The 18,143-nt window shown below is 41.1% G+C and overlaps 1 protein-coding gene across 1 annotated transcript in view; it reads left to right on the top strand.

Annotated features, from left to right (window-relative positions):
- The window catches only part of MDN1 (midasin AAA ATPase 1), a 116,805-nt gene that overhangs the window by 75,663 nt on the left and 22,999 nt on the right, over window positions 1–18,143 (top strand). The window contains exons 66-83 of the mRNA XM_054162495.1: window positions 79–352; window positions 1,963–2,198; window positions 3,148–3,243; window positions 3,478–3,572; window positions 4,270–4,394; window positions 5,501–5,647; window positions 6,446–6,555; window positions 8,040–8,113; window positions 8,290–8,485; window positions 9,850–10,009; window positions 10,178–10,324; window positions 11,334–11,460; window positions 13,025–13,130; window positions 14,077–14,192; window positions 15,965–16,444; window positions 16,985–17,211; window positions 17,559–17,705; window positions 17,914–18,086. Coding sequence (XP_054018470.1) covers window positions 79–352; window positions 1,963–2,198; window positions 3,148–3,243; window positions 3,478–3,572; window positions 4,270–4,394; window positions 5,501–5,647; window positions 6,446–6,555; window positions 8,040–8,113; window positions 8,290–8,485; window positions 9,850–10,009; window positions 10,178–10,324; window positions 11,334–11,460; window positions 13,025–13,130; window positions 14,077–14,192; window positions 15,965–16,444; window positions 16,985–17,211; window positions 17,559–17,705; window positions 17,914–18,086 — 3,036 coding nt within the window. The remainder of the gene's footprint in view (window positions 1–78; window positions 353–1,962; window positions 2,199–3,147; window positions 3,244–3,477; window positions 3,573–4,269; window positions 4,395–5,500; window positions 5,648–6,445; window positions 6,556–8,039; window positions 8,114–8,289; window positions 8,486–9,849; window positions 10,010–10,177; window positions 10,325–11,333; window positions 11,461–13,024; window positions 13,131–14,076; window positions 14,193–15,964; window positions 16,445–16,984; window positions 17,212–17,558; window positions 17,706–17,913; window positions 18,087–18,143) is intronic.

Genomic DNA, 18,143 nt, shown 5'->3' with positions numbered 1-18,143 from the left:
CAAAAAGGGAGATGGGAGCAAGGGGAGGCATTTAAGGAAGAAATTATCATTGACTTTCGATTATCATGTGATTTGCAGGACTTTGAAGATATCACAGCTCAGCCAACCCTAGAAGAAAAAATGGAAACTGAAGATCCATTGGAAGACCAGCTGGAAGTTGAGAGTGCCCTCTTGTCCAAGAGCTCTATGCAAACAGTAATGATGGTTCATCAGCATTTGTGCTTAAACTTTGCTCGATCCCTCTGGTATCAACAGAGTCTGCCTTCTCATCAAGCCAAACATTATTTCAGTGCATTTATTTCCTGCTATCAGACTGGTGCATGCCTGGTGTCACAGTTCTATCCTTTCATTGGTAAGATTGCTAGCAGTATTTCAGACCTGCAGATTTAACTTCCATAGTATTATTTTGTTGGAAGAAACGTCCGAGATCACTGAGTACAGCTTTCAACCCAACACCACCATGTCCACCCACTTCCTGAACACCTCCAGGGATGGTGACTCTACCACCTCCCTGGGCAGCCTGTTCCAATGTCTGACCACTCTTGTAGGAAAGAAATTTTTCCTAATATCCAACCAAAATCTCCCCTGGCACAATTTCAGGCCATTTTCTTTTGTTCTATCACCTGATAGGAGAGAGAAGAGACCAACCCCCACCTCACTCCAGCCTCCTTTCAGGGAGTCTCAGAGAACAATTAATGATTTGTTTCAAATGAATCATATTGCAGACCTGTAGTGGGGAAAAATGCACAGTTCCATTTTCTTTTTGCAAAGAACTTGCCTGATGTTCAGAATTGTTGTGAAATGCATCCTTTTTTTTTTAAATTATTACTCTTTTGTGGTTTTATTTCTTTCATGCTTATGATTTGTGGGTTTAAAATGCTGCTTGTTAACCCATAAGACCAACACAGTTTAAGAATCAAGTGAATACTAAGTGAAATCCCTGTGGGAGGTGATGCACTTGCAGAAATTTCCCAGGAGTAAAATTTTTAATTAAGGTCATAAAAAACCCCACCAAAGGTCATTTTATTTTTCACTTTTTAAGGTGGTGTTTGTTGGGGTTGGATTTTTTATTTTGTGGGTGGGTTTTTTTGTTGTGGGTTGTTTGTTGTTTGAGTTTTTTTCCCCCCTGAATTTTGGCACATTGAATGTGCAAATCGTTATAACAATGTCCAAGACCTCAGGATCATCACTTCTCAGAGCAGAGCTATGCTTCAGTTCTAATCTAAATATGTGTATGCACTGTATATGTGCAGTTAAGAAGCAGCAGCAGATAAGGGCTGCTGTTTGTACAGTAACTTAAGTTTTTGTATCCATACCTGAGGTGTAATATATGTGTGTGGGGGGGTTGTGTGTTTATATTGGATTACTTTTTCACAGACCCTTGCTACTAATATTGTAGTCAGTATCTCCTTGATGTGAATTTATGCACAGAACAATTGTGGTCTTCTGACAGTATCAGAACCCACCCTCAGGATGTCAGTTTTACTTTTTGTATAAAAACTTGATAAAATAGAAAACCTTTTAAGTACATTTCTTTTGATCCATCCTCTCATCTCATTGCTTATGTGGCATATTCTTACATCCTTGTAATACATAATATGCTGAGGCTTCTGATACAGGGAGTTAAAAAACCCTTCATAGAATCATAGAATCAATAAGGTTGGAAAAGACCTCAAAGATCATCAAGTCCAACCTGTCACCCAAGACCTCATGACTACTAAACCATGGCACCAAGTGCCACATCCAATCCCTTTTTGAACACCTCGAGGGACGGTGACTCCACCACCTCCCTGGGCAGCACATTCCAATGGCCAACAACTCTTTCTGGGAAGAACTTTCTCCTCACCTCAAGCCTGTACTTCCCCTGGTGCAGTTCGAGACTGTGTCCTCCATCTATTCAACTGAAAAAATAATTAATAGCATGTGTGATGTCTTCTCTTTCTTTTTGTTTTTGCTTCCTAGGTGCTGAAATGAATGATAGTCTGCTGGGAAGCCAGCTACTAGTTAGTGCTCTTCTTCACAATACCTTTTTTGAGGAACTGACTTCGGATCTCACCCTGCAGCAAGATGGCCCTTACGACTTCTACCAGCATCCTAACATCCAGCAAGTCCGACAGTGCCAGCCTGTGCTTGATAATTTTGTTCAAGAAGTAAACAGGCTACTGCAGGAATGGCCAGAGCATCCAGTACTTGTGCAGGTGAAAACAGAAAGAGTGACTGGCCATTGGAATGGGCTGCCCAGGGAGGTGCTGGAGGTCACCATCACTGGAGGTGTTTAAGAGGAGACTGAATGGGGTGCTTGTTGCCATGGTTTAGTTGATTGCATGGTGTTGGGTGATAGGTTGGACTTGGTGATCTCAGAGGTCTTTTCCAACCTGGTCTGGTCTGGTCTGGTCTGGTCTGGTCTGGTCTCTTCTCTATTCTCTTCTCTTCTCTTTTCTCTTCTCTTCTCTTCTCTTCTCTTCTCTTCTCTTCTCTTCTCTTCTCTTCTCTTCTCTTCTCTTCTCTTCTCTTCTCTTCTCTTCTCTTCTCTTCTCTTCTCTTCTCTTCTCTTCTCTTCTCTTCTCTTCTTCTCTTAAAAACAAAGCATTTTGAATTGCACTTGGTGTGTAAATGTATGTGTAGACATAATTATATGGACATATACACATGTCTTCTTCTTAAGAGGTATTAGGTATTATTAGTGGTTCTATTTTAGTTACAAAGTACTAAGTGGCATTCACTGCCCACTCTGATATCACAGTTTTAAGCAATCTTCAATCTGCCATAACTCACAGATATTTTTAGTTTTGTTGCTGGTTTGGCTTCTGTTTTTTCCTTACTCAAAAAACACTTTTTCATAGTACTTTAAAATTCATCTCTGTGATACCAGTTACAGGGCTTGAGTGGGCCTCGGGTTATTGTTTCTTATGAGTAATGTAAAAACTGAGAATCGATCAGGACTGTTTGCATTAGGTCATTTGTGCTCCTTTCCCCAAGTGGACTGGCCTTCACTGAACTACTAAAGAGTTTATACCAAAATGAAGAAGCAGTTTAAAATAAAAAATCCATGTTATGGGTTATGCTAATACTAATCAATTTCTTTGCATGACTACTTCTGTTGAAGATCAGTTACTACAGGTTGAATGCTTGTTTTTCGTTCTGCAGCTGTTAGTTGTGGTGGACAGAATCCAGAGTTTTCCACTCTCTAGTCCTCTCTCAAAGTTCCTGAATGGCTTGGAAATTCTTCTTGCAAAGGCACAGGTAGGAAAAGAGCTAGGGGGAAACTCTAATGTTTCTTTATTTGTATTGGTACCATAATTAAAAAAACCTGTTTACTTACCGGGATTTGGGGGAGTGAATTTGCTCCATACTCTCAAATTTAAAGAGCAGGAATGTAATCCAGAGTACTGCATGAATCTTGCCATGCAAAGACTAATTTATGACTCTGTGTGAAGCAGAATTTTTAATTTTATTTTTACTTTTGATTTTTTTTAGGACTGGGAGGAAAATGCTGGTCGGGCTTTGTCCTTGAGAAAACATCTTGCTTTGGTCACACAACTGATTATTCAGTGGCGCAGACTGGAGCTGAGGTAAGAACTGTCCTTCCCTACTGCTTTTCCATAGATACTGTAAGCTTCTGTTTCTGTACAGAGTCATATTCCAATGTAGAGTTGACTTAATCCTGGAACAGACTTCTGTGTCTCTCTGTCTGTCCTAGTAATGATGTGGGAGGATTAGAATCCCAAAGTAGCAGCTGTACTGGCTCAGAATGAGCATGTCCAGCTCATGGTGACCGTGTGTATATGCCTCAGGAGGAGCAGAAGCAAAACAGATTAACTACAGTACTAATACAGTACATCCTGATATTTTTGTAGTGTTCTCCTGTTTTCATTCTAGGATTTCATTCTACTGAGCCTGCAGTATTTTGTCTATTGAACAACACCCATTATTTTTTCCTTAAAAGTTACTGTCCTGCTAAGTAAAATCTTCTGCATTTTCAATCTGGAATTCCACAAGTCTGCCTCTAGTTTGTGAAAAGAAACTGGTTTTGTTTTACTGTCCCTAATTCCTGCATTTCTTGTCTCTTATTTAATAGCAGTGGCAAAGCAGTGATGCTCAGGAGCTGATTGTATGTATTAACTATATGTACAGATATTCCATCCTGTAAAATTTTCCTTAGTTTAGTAGAAACAGAGAATAAAGTTTGTGTTGTTTTGGAGCCCAAGCAAACCACAGTATTTTTGCCTTGTTTTTTAATCTTCCTGTCCCTTTCTTCATTGTTTTCAGCTGCTGGTCAGTAAGTTTGGACAATATTATGAAGCAGCATGCAGAGAAATCCACCAAGCACTGGTTCTCAATCTATCAGATGATTGAAAAGTATGTTCAAGAGCAGACAGAGACAAACACAGAAGGTAAGTGCTGTCCTTCTATGAATATGTGATGCACTTGTAGCAATTACTAAGGATGCCAGAGTTTGAGAATGCACTTTCAGGTGTAGTTCTTGTACCTTTTGCCCTACAACAAATTCCATTACTGTATAGAGTCTTCATGTTGAAAGAACCTCACTCAGTATTTATTTCTGGAACCACCTCTTTCTCTCAGAACTAACATTGTACATCTGGGGGGAGGGGGAAAAAAGGTCTGTACAACTGCGCTCACCACATCATGCACATATAAACATTTCACATAGATTGGGAGGGTAGGAGGCCTCCATCTGCAGCTGGAAAAGGCACCTCAGTTTTTTTAACTCCACGAAGCATAATCAATATCCCAGCTGAGCTGCTTTTAACATCCTGTATAAACCCTAAAGAATTCTAACAGTAAGTGTTTTGGTACATAATGTTCTTAACAAATCTGTCTGCAGGTGCTCACATGATGTGAAATAGGGAAAGCAAACAGTTCTCAGTCCCTTGCTTCCTCAAAATTCAACAGAAATATGAAGAGGAAAGTAGCATCCTCTAACATTAGGCAGGGTTCTTTCAGTGTTGTGACTAATTAATGCACTTAGTTGGAGAGCTTCATAACCTAGGGTTATTTTATATCTCCAAGTGGACAGCCTGCCTTCTTCCATAGGTAATTTGCTCTAAAGACATTATACCAGATTTTGCAGGATCTACTTCTGTCTATGGTTTTGAGGACTTAAGGAACTGGCAGTGACTAATTTACAGTATGTCTCAATGACCAAAAAAACCCTTTTATTCACAGAGAATAGCAAGTATTCTGTAAATATTTGATGTACTCTGAAACTGGACATATGGTTGGCCTTCTCAGTCACTATCTCACTGCTGCCTCTCTCATCCCCTCTCCTTCCTTTCCTGTGTGGTATTTGTTGATTTGTGCTTATTGTCAAATTCGACTACTCCCCAGCATCCCCTCTGTCCCTTTTTTAATACAGACCTGATATTTAGTTGCAAGTTTACAGAGAGCAAACAATTTTCATGCACAAGGTTTGTTTGGGTTTTGTTTGCTTTTTTTTTGTTAATTTCTCCCCCTTCTAAATTTCTGGTGTAATGTTTAGAAACTGAGCAAATGGATCTGAAAACGCTGGTCAGCACTCTACAGGCTTTCATCGAAGGATCCAGCCTGGGGGAATTTCATGCACGACTTCAAGCCCTGCTGGTTTTCCACTGCCATGTCTTGCTGATGCCACAAGCAGCAGAAAAGGGTAGGTTGTTAGCAAGTATTGAGTTGTCTTTACAACAACCTGACCATCAGGTATTCAGGACTTCCCAAACAGATCCCTAAGCTCATAAATACAACACAAGCCTATGGGCATCATCTCTGGATGTGTTTCAAGGTCGTTTAGTATCACAGTATCACCAAGGTTGGAAGAGACTTCAAAGATCATCGAGTCCAACCTGTCACCACATGACAGACCATGACTAGACCATGGCACCAAGTGCCACGTCCAATCCCATCTTGAACACCTCCAGGGATGGTGACTCCACCACCTCCCTGGGCAGCACATTCCAATGATGAATTACTCTCTCTGTGAAGACCTTTCTCCTCACCTCGAGCCTAAACTTCCCCTGGCGCAGCTTGAGACTGTGTCCCCTTGTTCTGGTGCTGGTTACTAGAGAGAAGAGACCAACCCCTTCCTGGCTACAACCACCTTTCAGGCAGTTGTAGAGAGCAATGAGGTCACCCCTGAGCCTCCTCTTCTCCAGGCTAAACAATCCCAGATAAGATTAGATTTGGTGCTTGGGGATATGGTTTAGGGGTGAACTTTTTAGGGCAGGGTTAATGGTTGGACTTGATGATCCCAAGGGTCTTTTCCAACCTGAATGATTGTGTTATTTTTCCCATTATCATGGAGAGTACTGCTGGTTACTTTACCCCATCTTTGGGTGTTGCTAAGGTTCATGATTAAAAATAAAGGAGGTGGGGATGCATGCATTTCTTCTCTTGATGCTAAAGAATACTGTGTTTTAAAAAGAAGTTTGTTATTGTCTGTCCCTTCCAGACGTCCTGTGCAGCATCCTGTGGAATCTATACAATTACTACAAGCAGTTTTCAGAGTGTGTTGAGGCCAGGATTGCTGAACTTCGTCACCCTATAGAAAAGGAACTTAAGGTAAAAGGAAGTTTCACTCAGACAATTTATTGATCTAACCAAAGGGACATTGAAGCATATATTATTTACATTTGTACACAGAATCACAGAATCAACCAGGTTGGAGAAGACCTCAGAGATCATCAAGTCCAACCTATTACCTAATACCTAACACCTCATGACAACTAAACTATGACCCCAAATGCCACATCCAATCCTTTTTTGAACACCTCTGGGGACAGCGACTCCACCACCTCCCTGGACAGCCCATTCCAATGGCCACTTACTCTTTCTGCTAAGAACTTTCCCCTCACCTCGAGCCTAAACTTCCCCTGGCAAAGCTTGAGACTATGTCCTCTTGTTTTGGTGCTGGTTGCCTGGGAGAAGAGACCAACCCCCACCTGGCTACAACCTCCCTTCAGGTAGTTGTAGAGAGCAATAAGGTCTCCCCTGAGCCTCCTCTTCTCCAGGGTAAGCAAGCCCAGCTCCCTCAGCCTCTCCTCACAGGGCTTGTGCTTGAGACCTCTTACCAGCCTTGTTGCTCTTCTCTGACACATTCAGGTATCTCAATGTCCTAAATTGAGGGGCCTGGAACTGGACACAGTACTCAAGGTGTGACCTAACCAGTGCTGAATACAGGGGCAGAATGACTTCCCTGCTCCTTCTGGCCACGCTATTCCTGGTACAGACCAGGATGCCATTGACCATCTGGGCACACTGCTGGCTCATGTTCAGCCAGCTGTCAACCAGCTCAGGTCCCTTTCTGCCTGGCTGCTCTCCAGCCACTCTGTCCCCAGCCTGTAGTGCTGCATGGGGTTGTTGTGGCCAAAGTGCAGCACCAGGCACTTGGACTGGTTAAATGCCATCCTGTTGGAGTATGCCCATCTGCCCAGCCTGTCAGGGTCTCTCTGGAGAGCCTTCCTACCCTCTAACCCATCAACTCCTGCCCCCAACTTGGTGTCATTTGCAAACTTACTAATGGTGGACTCTATCTCCTCATCCAGATCATCAATAAAGATATTAAACAGGATAGCTCTAGGGTCACTGAAATCCCTGCTGTAGGCAACCTGGTCTAGTTGAGGATGTCTCTGCTGACTGCAGAGGAGGTTGGACTAGGTGACCTTTGGAGGTCCCTTCCAACCCAGACCATTCTATGATTCTATGACTATGCTTCATGTTTTGTTTGGCAAGAATTTACTGTTGAGGTGGGGGGGGGGATTGGTTGAAGTCTTTAATGTTTGGTCAGTACCATTTAGCCATGGAGATTTCTACCCAGTAGTGAAGCCCCTTTGGATTTCACAGCCTTTTGCTCTGCAGCAGTTTCAGTGTGAACACGTATGTTAACGGATTCAGGTGCCTACGTAATAATTTTAACACTTGCTAAAATGTCTTGTGTTTTAAGACCAATCATCACAGCTGATGAGTTTTAATGATAGATAATCTTTTATATGCAAAGACTTCATTGAATTTCTTTAAGTAATCACTTTTGTTTGTGCTCCTGATAGGAATTTGTGAAAATTTCCAAGTGGAATGACGTCAGCTTCTGGGCTGTCAAACAATCAGTTGAAAAAATACGCAGGTAACCCAGAGCTCTGTGTTTGGAACCTTTGCTTCTGGAGGAAATCTAGAATTACCTAGATTTGTTGATTAAATGCAAGAATGTTTCTTCTGCTCATAACACAGTGGGAACATTTATTTCTAGCACTGAGAGGAAGATAAAATCCAGTGATATTTTTACTTTCTTTTGGTAATTAGGACCCTCTTTAAATTCATGAAGAAGTTTGAAGCTGTTCTGGATGAGCCATGTCAGCCTGCTTTGGTGGAAGTTGGTAAGGAAGAGCAGCTGGACTGCTTGCAAAAACAGGAAGAATCTGAGAACAAAGAGACCAAAGTTCAGAGGCTAAACAACACATTAAGAAAACTCCTATCTACTAGAACAGATGTTGCCAAGGTGACTGTATTCTTTATTCAAAATGTGGGAAGGATATTTTCTCTGTTCCCATCTATATGTTGCTTTTCACTGATGAATGCAGAGAAATTTTGTGTGTCAGGTCTGTTGAATATATCACCAACTTTTGATCTTACTTGTGTTCAGTGTTATGCAACACTGCAGATGGGTGGGAATGCAGCATGAAAGTACAAGTACATTCTATATGGATTTGGCACCGTGTCTGTGCTCTAATACAGAGATGATAGCAGTTGCATTTCATCTCCAAGTTGCTGCATTTCATCTGTTGCAATGCATTACTTTCCTATTGGTGAATAGAATAGAATAGATCAGGTTGGAAGAGACCTTCAAGATCATCAAGTCCAACCCATCATCCAACACCATCTAATCAACTAAACCATGGCACCAAGCACCCCATCCAGTCTCTTCCTAAACACTTCCAGGGATGATGACTCCACCACCTCCCTGTCCAATGGCCAATCACTCTTTCTATGAAGAATTTCTTCCTAACATCCAGCCTAAACCTCCCCTGGTGCAGCTTGAGACTGTGTCCTCTTGTTCTGGTGCTGGTTGCCTGGGAGAAGAGACCAGCCCCCACAACAGTATGAATTGGGAATTGAAATTGTTAATTACCCTTTATTTCTCAACAAGGACCCAGACAAAGGATCATGTGGCTGTAGGATTTGTGTGTATGTGAGTTCTGATTAACTATAAACTTACTTTGAGCTTGAATCCTGATAGGGCAATTGCATTGTCAACTAACAGCAAATGTGTGACAGCTGCTGCAAGCATTTGCCATGGGCTAGTTGGGACATGGTAAATCATACCCCACAGTGTCACAGTTACGTGTGTCTCTAACTTAAGTTGTCCAACTTAGAGAGGAGGTCAACTATTTTTCTTCCTGAAATAAATTCTTGTTCTCATCCATTAAGTTTTTATTAACAAGGTGCAAGGAGACTATTGTAACCCATTAGAGTTTGTGAGTGAATGGGAAATGCTCAATTGCTCTCCATTTTTAAGGCTCCATTCTGTTTCTTCAGACCAGGAGTACAGCTGATCCTGTTTTTGTCCTCTGACAGTCATGAAGGTAGAAGGAGGAGGCAGAAAGCTGATGCATATCTAATGTGTTTGGGTTTTTTGGGTGGTGGTTTGTTTGTTTGTAAGCCTGCTACTGATAATCAACAGGGTTATTGGTTTCACTTGTTGCAGTTTTGTGTTGTCTTCAGGTATTGGTGCCAAAGTGTTTTGGCATTTTGGATGAATGTAAAATTCCTGCCCTTGTTTTTGCAGCTATTTACTCTTAATGGATAAATAAGACAGCTTTGAGTTTGTGTGTAATGGGACTGGTTTTTTCCTTTTTGTCTCAGAGGGTGCTTCCAGAGGAATGTCAGGATGGCATCACATTTGATACAGAATCTCTTCAGCATCGTCTTCCTAAGCTTACTAAAAAAATGAAGAAAATGTGTTCCACAGTTACAGAAAAGAATTCGTTCTTAAGTCTAGTGGAAAATCTTGACCACTTCACAGGTTAAGTATGCTTGTGATTTCCATACCATGATTGACCTCAGTAACATAAATGGAAGAAATCAGGAGAAGGTGTAGAAAGACAGTTCCCTTCCCACACTGCCTTTCCATGTATGCTTTGTGCATGTGAGATTGTCACACCTCTTACCTTTCCCTCTGGCTTCTCTGCAGGTGGTATCATTGATTCTGTAGTTGAACTGCAAAATTTAACAGTTGATCAGACAGCAGAGAAGGAGAAGCAGAAATCAGAGGCGAAGCATATTCAGATGCAGAAGCAACGGGCTTTGTCAGATCTCTTTAAAAGCCTTGCTAAAACAGGTGAGTCTTGACTTAAAATGTACCTGATTTGAAAGCACAAAGTTCTTAAGCATTTTAGTATTTTTGCCAATACATCTAAATCTACCACAATAAAACATTCTCAAAGTTCATGAGCCACTAATTTGTAGAAGCATTTAAGTGTCTCTCCTTCTGTTGACTGTTTGGCCTGGTGTGTTAGCCCTTTCAAATGCTTTCTGTTCTTCCTACATTCCATTAGATGTAAAACAGTAGCTTTTCTGAAGCAGAAGTCTACTCATCTCCAGTCAGAAGTCACTGCACAGCCTTTAGAAACAAGTGGGGAGTTCATTATCTGGAGGAATGATATACTGTGATTTAATTAACACATAGGATTTTCATTCTTTACTGTGCTCTGTCTTTGATTTCAGGTGGCACCTTTAACTCCCTCATGCCTCAAGCTTTTAATCTCTTTAAAATGAGGTGATGGTCCCTTACTCAGCATTCTTAAAGGAACCAGGAGAATTGAAAAGGGTCTCTCTTAACACTTCTTCTCTGTTCTGTTTGGAAAAAATGGCTTTGCTTTTTCTCATGGCCACCACCACCAACCTTCTTTATACCCACAGCTCTTTGTTTGTTTTAGGTCAGCTGTGTTCTTCACCCTTGTTCAGCTGAAGACAGCTAAGCTATGATGAGTTCTTATATTACCAAAATTGTGTTCAAAGACTTGTTATAACAAGTCAGCATTAGGAAAAATACATCAAAAGATTTTATATCTCAGAATCACAGAATGTTAAGCATTGGAAGGGACCTTGAAAGATCATCCAGTCCAACCGCCCTGCCAGAGCAGGATCACTTAGACCAGGTCACACAGGAACACATCCAGGCAGGTTTTGAGTATCTCCAGAGAAGGAGACTCCACAACCTCTCTGGGCAGCCTGTTCCAGTGTTTTGTCACCCTCAAAGTGAAAAAGTTTTTGCTTGTGTATCCTAATGCCAATTGCCTCAGTGGCATTTTCCATACCAAAGCGTGTGTGTTTAAATGTCATTCCAGGTTTGTCATACCGGAAAGGTCTTTCTTGGTCCCGTTCAAAGGACTGTCATGAAGTACTCTACCTGCGACCACTAGACTTGCAGAATGCCTTAAGCGTGGTAAATTGTACACACCAACTGGATGCCACGTATGTACACAGTATTTCTAACCCTTAGACTGTATGAATTGCAGCTATAGCATACAGAATTTCTGGCATGCATTTCACCTAGGATTTTAGATACTCATTTGTCTTCCCTCTAGTTACTTCCCAGTTTGAAAATCCTGTATGTACTGCCCTGGTGTGTACAACTTAGCACTTTTCATAGTATCATAGTATCAGTCAGTGCTGGAAGGGACCAGAAGGATCATCTAGTTCCAACCCCCCTGCCATGGGCAGGGACACCCCACACTAGATCAGGCTGGCCAGAGCCTCGTCCAGCCTGGGCTTAAAAACCTCCAAGGACGGGACCTCAACCACCTCCCTGGACAACCCATTCCAGGCCTTCACCACTCTCATGGTGAAGAACTTCCTCCTCACATCCAGCCTGAATTTCCCCACCTCCAGCTTCATTCCATTCTCCCTAGTCCTATCACTACCTGAGAGCCTGACAAGTCCCTCCCCAGCCTTCTTGTAGGCCCCCTTCAGATACTGGAAGGCCACAATTAGGTCACCTCGCAGCCTTCTCTTCTCCAGATTGAACAGCCCCAACTCCTTCAGTCTCTCCTCATAGGAATGGTGCTCCAGTCCTCTGATCATCCTCATGGCCCTTCTCTGGACACACTCCAGCACCTCCATATCCCTCTTGTAATAGGGACTCCAGAACTAGAGGCAGTACTCCAGGTGGGGTCTCAGCAGAGCTGAGTAGAGGGGGAGAATCACCTCCCTTGACCTGCTGGCCACACTTCTCTTGATGCAGCCCAGGATCTGATTGGCTTTCCGGGCTGCAAGTGCACACTGAGAGCTCCTGTTGAGCTTCTTGTCCACTAGCACCCCCAAGTCTCTCTCCCCTGGGCTGCTTTCCAGCCAGTCACTGCCCAGCCTGTATTTGTGCCTTGGATTGCCTCGACGGCTCTCTATCCTCAGCTTCATTGTCACTGTGAATTAGATTTCAGTTAATCCTCTACCACCCAGGTTTGCCTGGGATGTCTTGCTAGCATCATATTAGAATGCAGACTGCTAAAGATGTTGTTCAAGATGAACTGTTATTTACAGGGATTACTTAATTGTTTTGTTTTCATTGACTAATGGGAGAAAACACAATTAGTTCAAAGTGGGCATTCCTGGAACAAACTCCTTAGAGGAAAGACACTCTTTTAGACATTGCTCTATTTTTTCCATCAGCAAGGGATTTTTGTCAATGAGCCATGCTGGCTACTGTCCTATTCAGGTGTAAGTTTATTTTTAGGATCTTTTGTCAAGGCCAAACTAAAGGCTTCCCTATCAAGCTGGATTTAGCTGCATGAAAAAAAATACCATTATTGTATATGAAATAACAGTCAAAGATGGAAGTTTTGCTGCTGTTGCTTACATTTCCTTGGGACTTATGTTTTCTTAAGACTGGAATAGTTGTGGAAAACATGAAGAATAACAAGATGATTTTGCAAAATAACAAATTGCAAGCAAATTCATTAAGTTGAAGAACTGGCTTGGTGGTTCCAGTACTGTGTTTATATGCATTCCTAATATCAGACTTCCTTGTGTGCTCTGTCAGGTTGCTGACAGAAATTTCTTCTGCGTGGGATGGATGCCAGAAGTACTTCTATCGGTCACTTGCACGCCACTCTAGACTTCAGACAGCATTACTAGCACCTGCCAAGGTAAAACAGTGAAGTGAGAACAGAAATCCTGGGTTTGTTAATTTTTTATTTTACCAGTTTGGACTGAAACTTTCTAGCAGCAAAAAGGTGAGGTCATTCTTTATTCTGTAATGTGGCACCAAATATGGTATTTTGGGTCCAACTATTACATGCAGCATGTTAATACCTGTTGTTCTATGACTGAACTTTATTGGTTTAGTGACTGAAGCTAATAGTGTGTTAAACACACAGGATCTTTCATCCCAGCAGTTCCCAAATGCTACTTTCTGTGCACAAAAGAAGCTCCCAAAGTGCTGAATCAAAGCTTCTTAGGAAAACAGAACCAAGATTAGTTGTTACTCACGAGAAAACCAGTTGAGGCTTATAATAATTGGACATAACTGGAGCCTGTGTATAAAACAAAAGTGCTGATATATTTCCTTGCTTAAAAGTTAGTTTCAAATCAAGAGAACAAATGAGTTTCTGACAAACCAGTACCTCTTCTTCAGTATTCTAGGAAAAAAGGAAATCTATTCCAGATCCTCTTCTTACTGTGCTTCACCTCTTCTTTTGCAACATGATCTCGTCCAGTATCACAGCTGGCAGTGGCATAAAGACTGGAACATAGCTGAGATCAGTTTTGCTCTGTGTTGTGAACAGGCTTGAAAAGTGGAGCCTGGTCTAATGAAAGGAGTGAAAGTAATTGTCAGTTAAATCTGGTAAAATGACTTGTGCAAGTGGTTTAAGCGGTGGTCATGAATGTCAAAACATAGGGTCATCTCTTTTTAGATCTTAATAATCATTATGTAAGGTAGATTTACCATTGGAATTAATTCCCTGATAAGAATTGCTGCAGAACCATCAACACAATAAAAACATTCACAGTGCAGTGAAATAGAGGCACAAAGAATGTTGCTGTCCAGTTATTCATCAAACTGTTCCCTCCCGCTTTGTCTCTCTTTTTTAGGATATTGGACTAGGTGGCATTGAAAGATGTAAAGGATTCTCTGCACACCTCCTGCAGATGCTTGTCAAACAGAGGCAGTCTCTTACTGCATTGACAGAACAGTGGATCCTGCTGAGGTATTTCTGCATTTTCCAACGTTTAGTTGTTGACAAGGAGTTCAGCAGTAAGCAATTGAGGTCAAGAAAACAAATAAATGAAATTATTTCCCCTACTTCCCCATGTCTCTCCTCCCCTCAATGAAGAGTACATATAAAGACAAGATGAGATGGTGGACAGATGGGGACATGGGGACACACATGACATGCACACAAAAAAAGGGGATTCAATATTATTTAACCTGTCATTGCAGCTAATATTTTGGAATCAAAATAATTTGGGAAAAGCAAAGAAGACTGTGAAATAATTACTACAGTTGATTGTGAAGTTAAGCCTATAGATTGTTAAAAATCTCTCCTTTGTTGTTGACCTAAGATCATTTTGGCTGTGTTTGAGCTGTTGGTTTGAATTGGAGCAAATAAATTAGCTGGATGTCACTATGAACCAATATGAAGAAACCCCAACATCTTACAAATAAAGTATTGTAGAAACGTGGGAGATACTGATCTTGTGTCAAAACTGCAGAAGTGAGAAAATCTTTCTCACTTGATGTGATTTTTCACTCATCAGTTTCACTGCAGGTTCCACTGTTGTTCTGTGTATTCATCCTCATTGCTATTGTAATCCATAAAACTTTTCTTAGTTGGGTCAAGAGCTATTTCCTTGGAATAGAATAGAATTAACCAGATTGGAAGAGACTTCAGAGATCGAGTCCAACCTGTCACCCAACACTATAGAATGGAATAGAATAGAAATAGAATAGAAATAGAATAGGAATAGGAATAGGAATAGGAATAGGAATAGAATAGAATAGAATAGAATAGAATAGAATAGAATAGAATAGAATAGAATAGACCAGACCAGACCAGACCAGACCAGACCAGGTTGGAAGAGACTTTCAAGATCATCGTGTCCAACCTATTATCCAACCCACCTAATCAACTAAACCATGCAACCAAGAACCCTATCAAGTCTTCTCCTAAACATTAACTAGATGCATTTTCCAACATTTAGATGCTGACAAGGAGTTCAGCAGTAAGCAACTAGACCATGGTACCAAGTGCCCCATCCAGTCTCCTCTTCAACACCTCCAGTGATGGTGACTCCACCACCTCCCTGGGCAGCCCATTCCAATGGGCAATCACTCTTTCTATAAAGAACTTCTTCCTAACATCCATCTTTTTGTATACAAAGGGAAATCTAGACTGGAGATTAATGGTGCAAAAACTATGTTACCCTTAGGAAACTATGAGAGCATACAAAAGAATAAATAAAGAACCCAATCAAGAGCCCAGAATGCAAACCCCTAAATTTGCAGTGACAAATCCTCTAAGACACTTAACTGCATTGCTGTGACTTCCATTGTGAATCAGATTAATCATTTGTTTTGAGCTGATTATTACACAGCACTTCAGACAATGAAGATGTGTTAGAATCTGATTTGATTTTATAGTGGAAGAAAATGAATAAAATTTGAGTTTCAGGTCAGGAGTTTAAGGATGGCTTGGTGTAGATTCTGAGAACTCTCACAAAGCCTTATTTTCACAACTCAAACATATGCAATGGAGAGGAAAATTAAATAATAAATAAATTAATAAGCTAGCATTCTAGTTTTGCCTGGAGAAGTTTGAGAGTTTTTTGGGTTTGTTTTTGTGGTGGTTTTTTCCCCCCACTGACTTCATGTTATTTAGAGCATTTATGAACTTGGTCTAAGGTTTGAGCTTTTTCAAAGGGAAGTAAAACATAAAACTTGATGATTGTAATGAGGAATTCCTTCTTTCTTCTTACCCAGGAACCTCCTGAGCTGTATACAAGAGATAGATTCCAGACTGACTTCTGACAGAGAATATAATGTAGCATTTCCTCCTCAAGACAGCATTCAGTGCTGGACTGATAAATTGCAGCAACTTTCCATGCAGTGTGTGATGGTTCTCGAGGAGCTGTCTTGGTTTATGCAATGCTGCCCAAGAGAAGAGTCAACAAAGTGCAGTGACAGTGAAAGGACTGATGTCAAAACAAACACTTTTCAGAGTTCAGGACTTGAAATGGGAAATGCTTTTAAGGGAGTAGCTGACCTAATTCCCTCAGAACTGAAATACCTGACTCCAGTAACGACTGAGCAACTGCCACCTGGATGCAGGATGCGAAATAAGGATCAGTTGTGGCTGCAGGTAGCTACACAGTTGACTGCAATGCAGGGAAATGTGAAGGCAATGAAAGCAGAAGTGGACAAAATAAGACACCAGTCACGTGAGACCTTGTTGTATTCCTGGTGAGTTCTACATGTGCATAAAATTGAATCTCTCTGTGTTGATACAAGATGTGTGAGGTCGCCTTGAAAATGGTTGTGTGTGCATATCTTGACAAGTGTTCAGGTGCTCTTGAAACTTGTTTCTGTTCTTTTTTTGTTGCAAAGTGCAGTGCCTGGCTTTTAAAACAAATGTCTGTGTCTTTTCCCACTCCCCTGAGAAGTCACTAAATAAATGGCTTCTCAGTTTGTCTTTAGTCTCCTGGGATTTCATCCCCATAACTATTTAGTTAAGGAAGTGAATTTCAAATGTAAATTTAATGGAGAAATTTTTATTTCAAAAGAAATCTGTAGCCTAACTGATACTAACAGCAAGAATATATATGCTTCTCATTCTCTGCTTCAAATAGCAAGAGTGGCACATCTGCTGATTGGCAGACTTCTTATTTAATATGTTCAACGTGGCGATCAGGTTCCCTCCCCTCACTCCTGCCCCAAGAAAAGGTTCAATCTTAAACTGAAGTGTTTGTTCTTCTTTCAGTGTGATGGTATTTCTTGTTGCAGGAGAGATTTTGAAGTTTGCACATCAGCTATGAGTTGCCTGCTTGAAGTCTCAGCTCAGTTACAAGGCATAGAGTCCTTGTTTCTTCCAGATGTGGAAGGAAAACAAGCTGCAAATCAGATGGCCCTAATCAAAAGCCTAAAGTATATACAGGAGGAAGTTAATAATACATCTGCAGACTTCACAGCCTGGAGAGCACAGCTTCTTGCTTCCATGACAAATTGCAATGGTAAAGACAATTCTTCTCTGCCCATTTTTTAGTTTAGATAAAGATAGAAGAATCCATTAGGTTGGTTATGGGAGAAAATGGCTCAGTGTTCATTTGGATATCCAGAAACACTTGGTGGAATCCAAACTTATAAAATTTAGCCCAGACATAAGTTATGCAATAATGTGGTGGGTTTTTTTCCCCCTTAGTCACTGTTGATGACAGATTTTTATACCATCAGGGTTAGTAAGGAGATTTCAGTAGAGCTATGTGGTAAAAAATTGGATAGTGCTTCTCATGCATAGGGCAAACACAGTAACTAATGTAATGTACTTCTACATAAAACTCCCTGTGTTGTGAATCAAAAGGTAACCAACAGTCAGATGAAGAGTTTGTGGAGCACTTCTCAGCAAAAGTGGAAGCAGTTATCCGTGTTGTTCTCTATGCCATCCAGTGTTTGGTTGAGAAAAAACAGGAAGATGGAAAAGAGGAAGAAAAATCTCCAGAGGAAGATGGTAGGTTTCTTAATTTACTTCAGGAGGAGGAGAGTTTCAGCTATGCAAACCTAGGAAGTCCTTAAACTATGTCCAGCAGAGGCAGCAATAGACAAGAAAATTGCTATTTTCACAGAAGTCTGTTTAAACAGATAAGAAGGATATTTCTAGATTGCTTGGTGGATCATTTTGAGAATGTCTGACTTGATTTACATGTTTTCAAACACAGAGGATGCAGCCTCATTCGACGTGATTAAAGCAGGACATATAACTAAGCTTCTGAATGAGGAGCTTTCTGCTGATCTGGATTCTTTGCATGTGCAGAAAGCCATTTTAGCAGTTTCAGAACTCCTGGAGGACCTGAAATCTTATGGGGAAGATTATGCTTCAGATAAACATAAGGTAAAATTGTTCTTCTCAAGAGGTTTTGCCTTAGGGGTCTCAAAAGATTTGGAACTG

This window comes from Dryobates pubescens, chromosome 6, assembly GCF_014839835.1.
Source record: "Dryobates pubescens isolate bDryPub1 chromosome 6, bDryPub1.pri, whole genome shotgun sequence".
NCBI classification, from domain to species: domain Eukaryota; kingdom Metazoa; phylum Chordata; class Aves; order Piciformes; family Picidae; genus Dryobates; species Dryobates pubescens.
The sequence above is the reverse complement of the archived record's forward strand: the minus strand, read 5'-3'. Positions and strand labels throughout refer to the sequence as shown.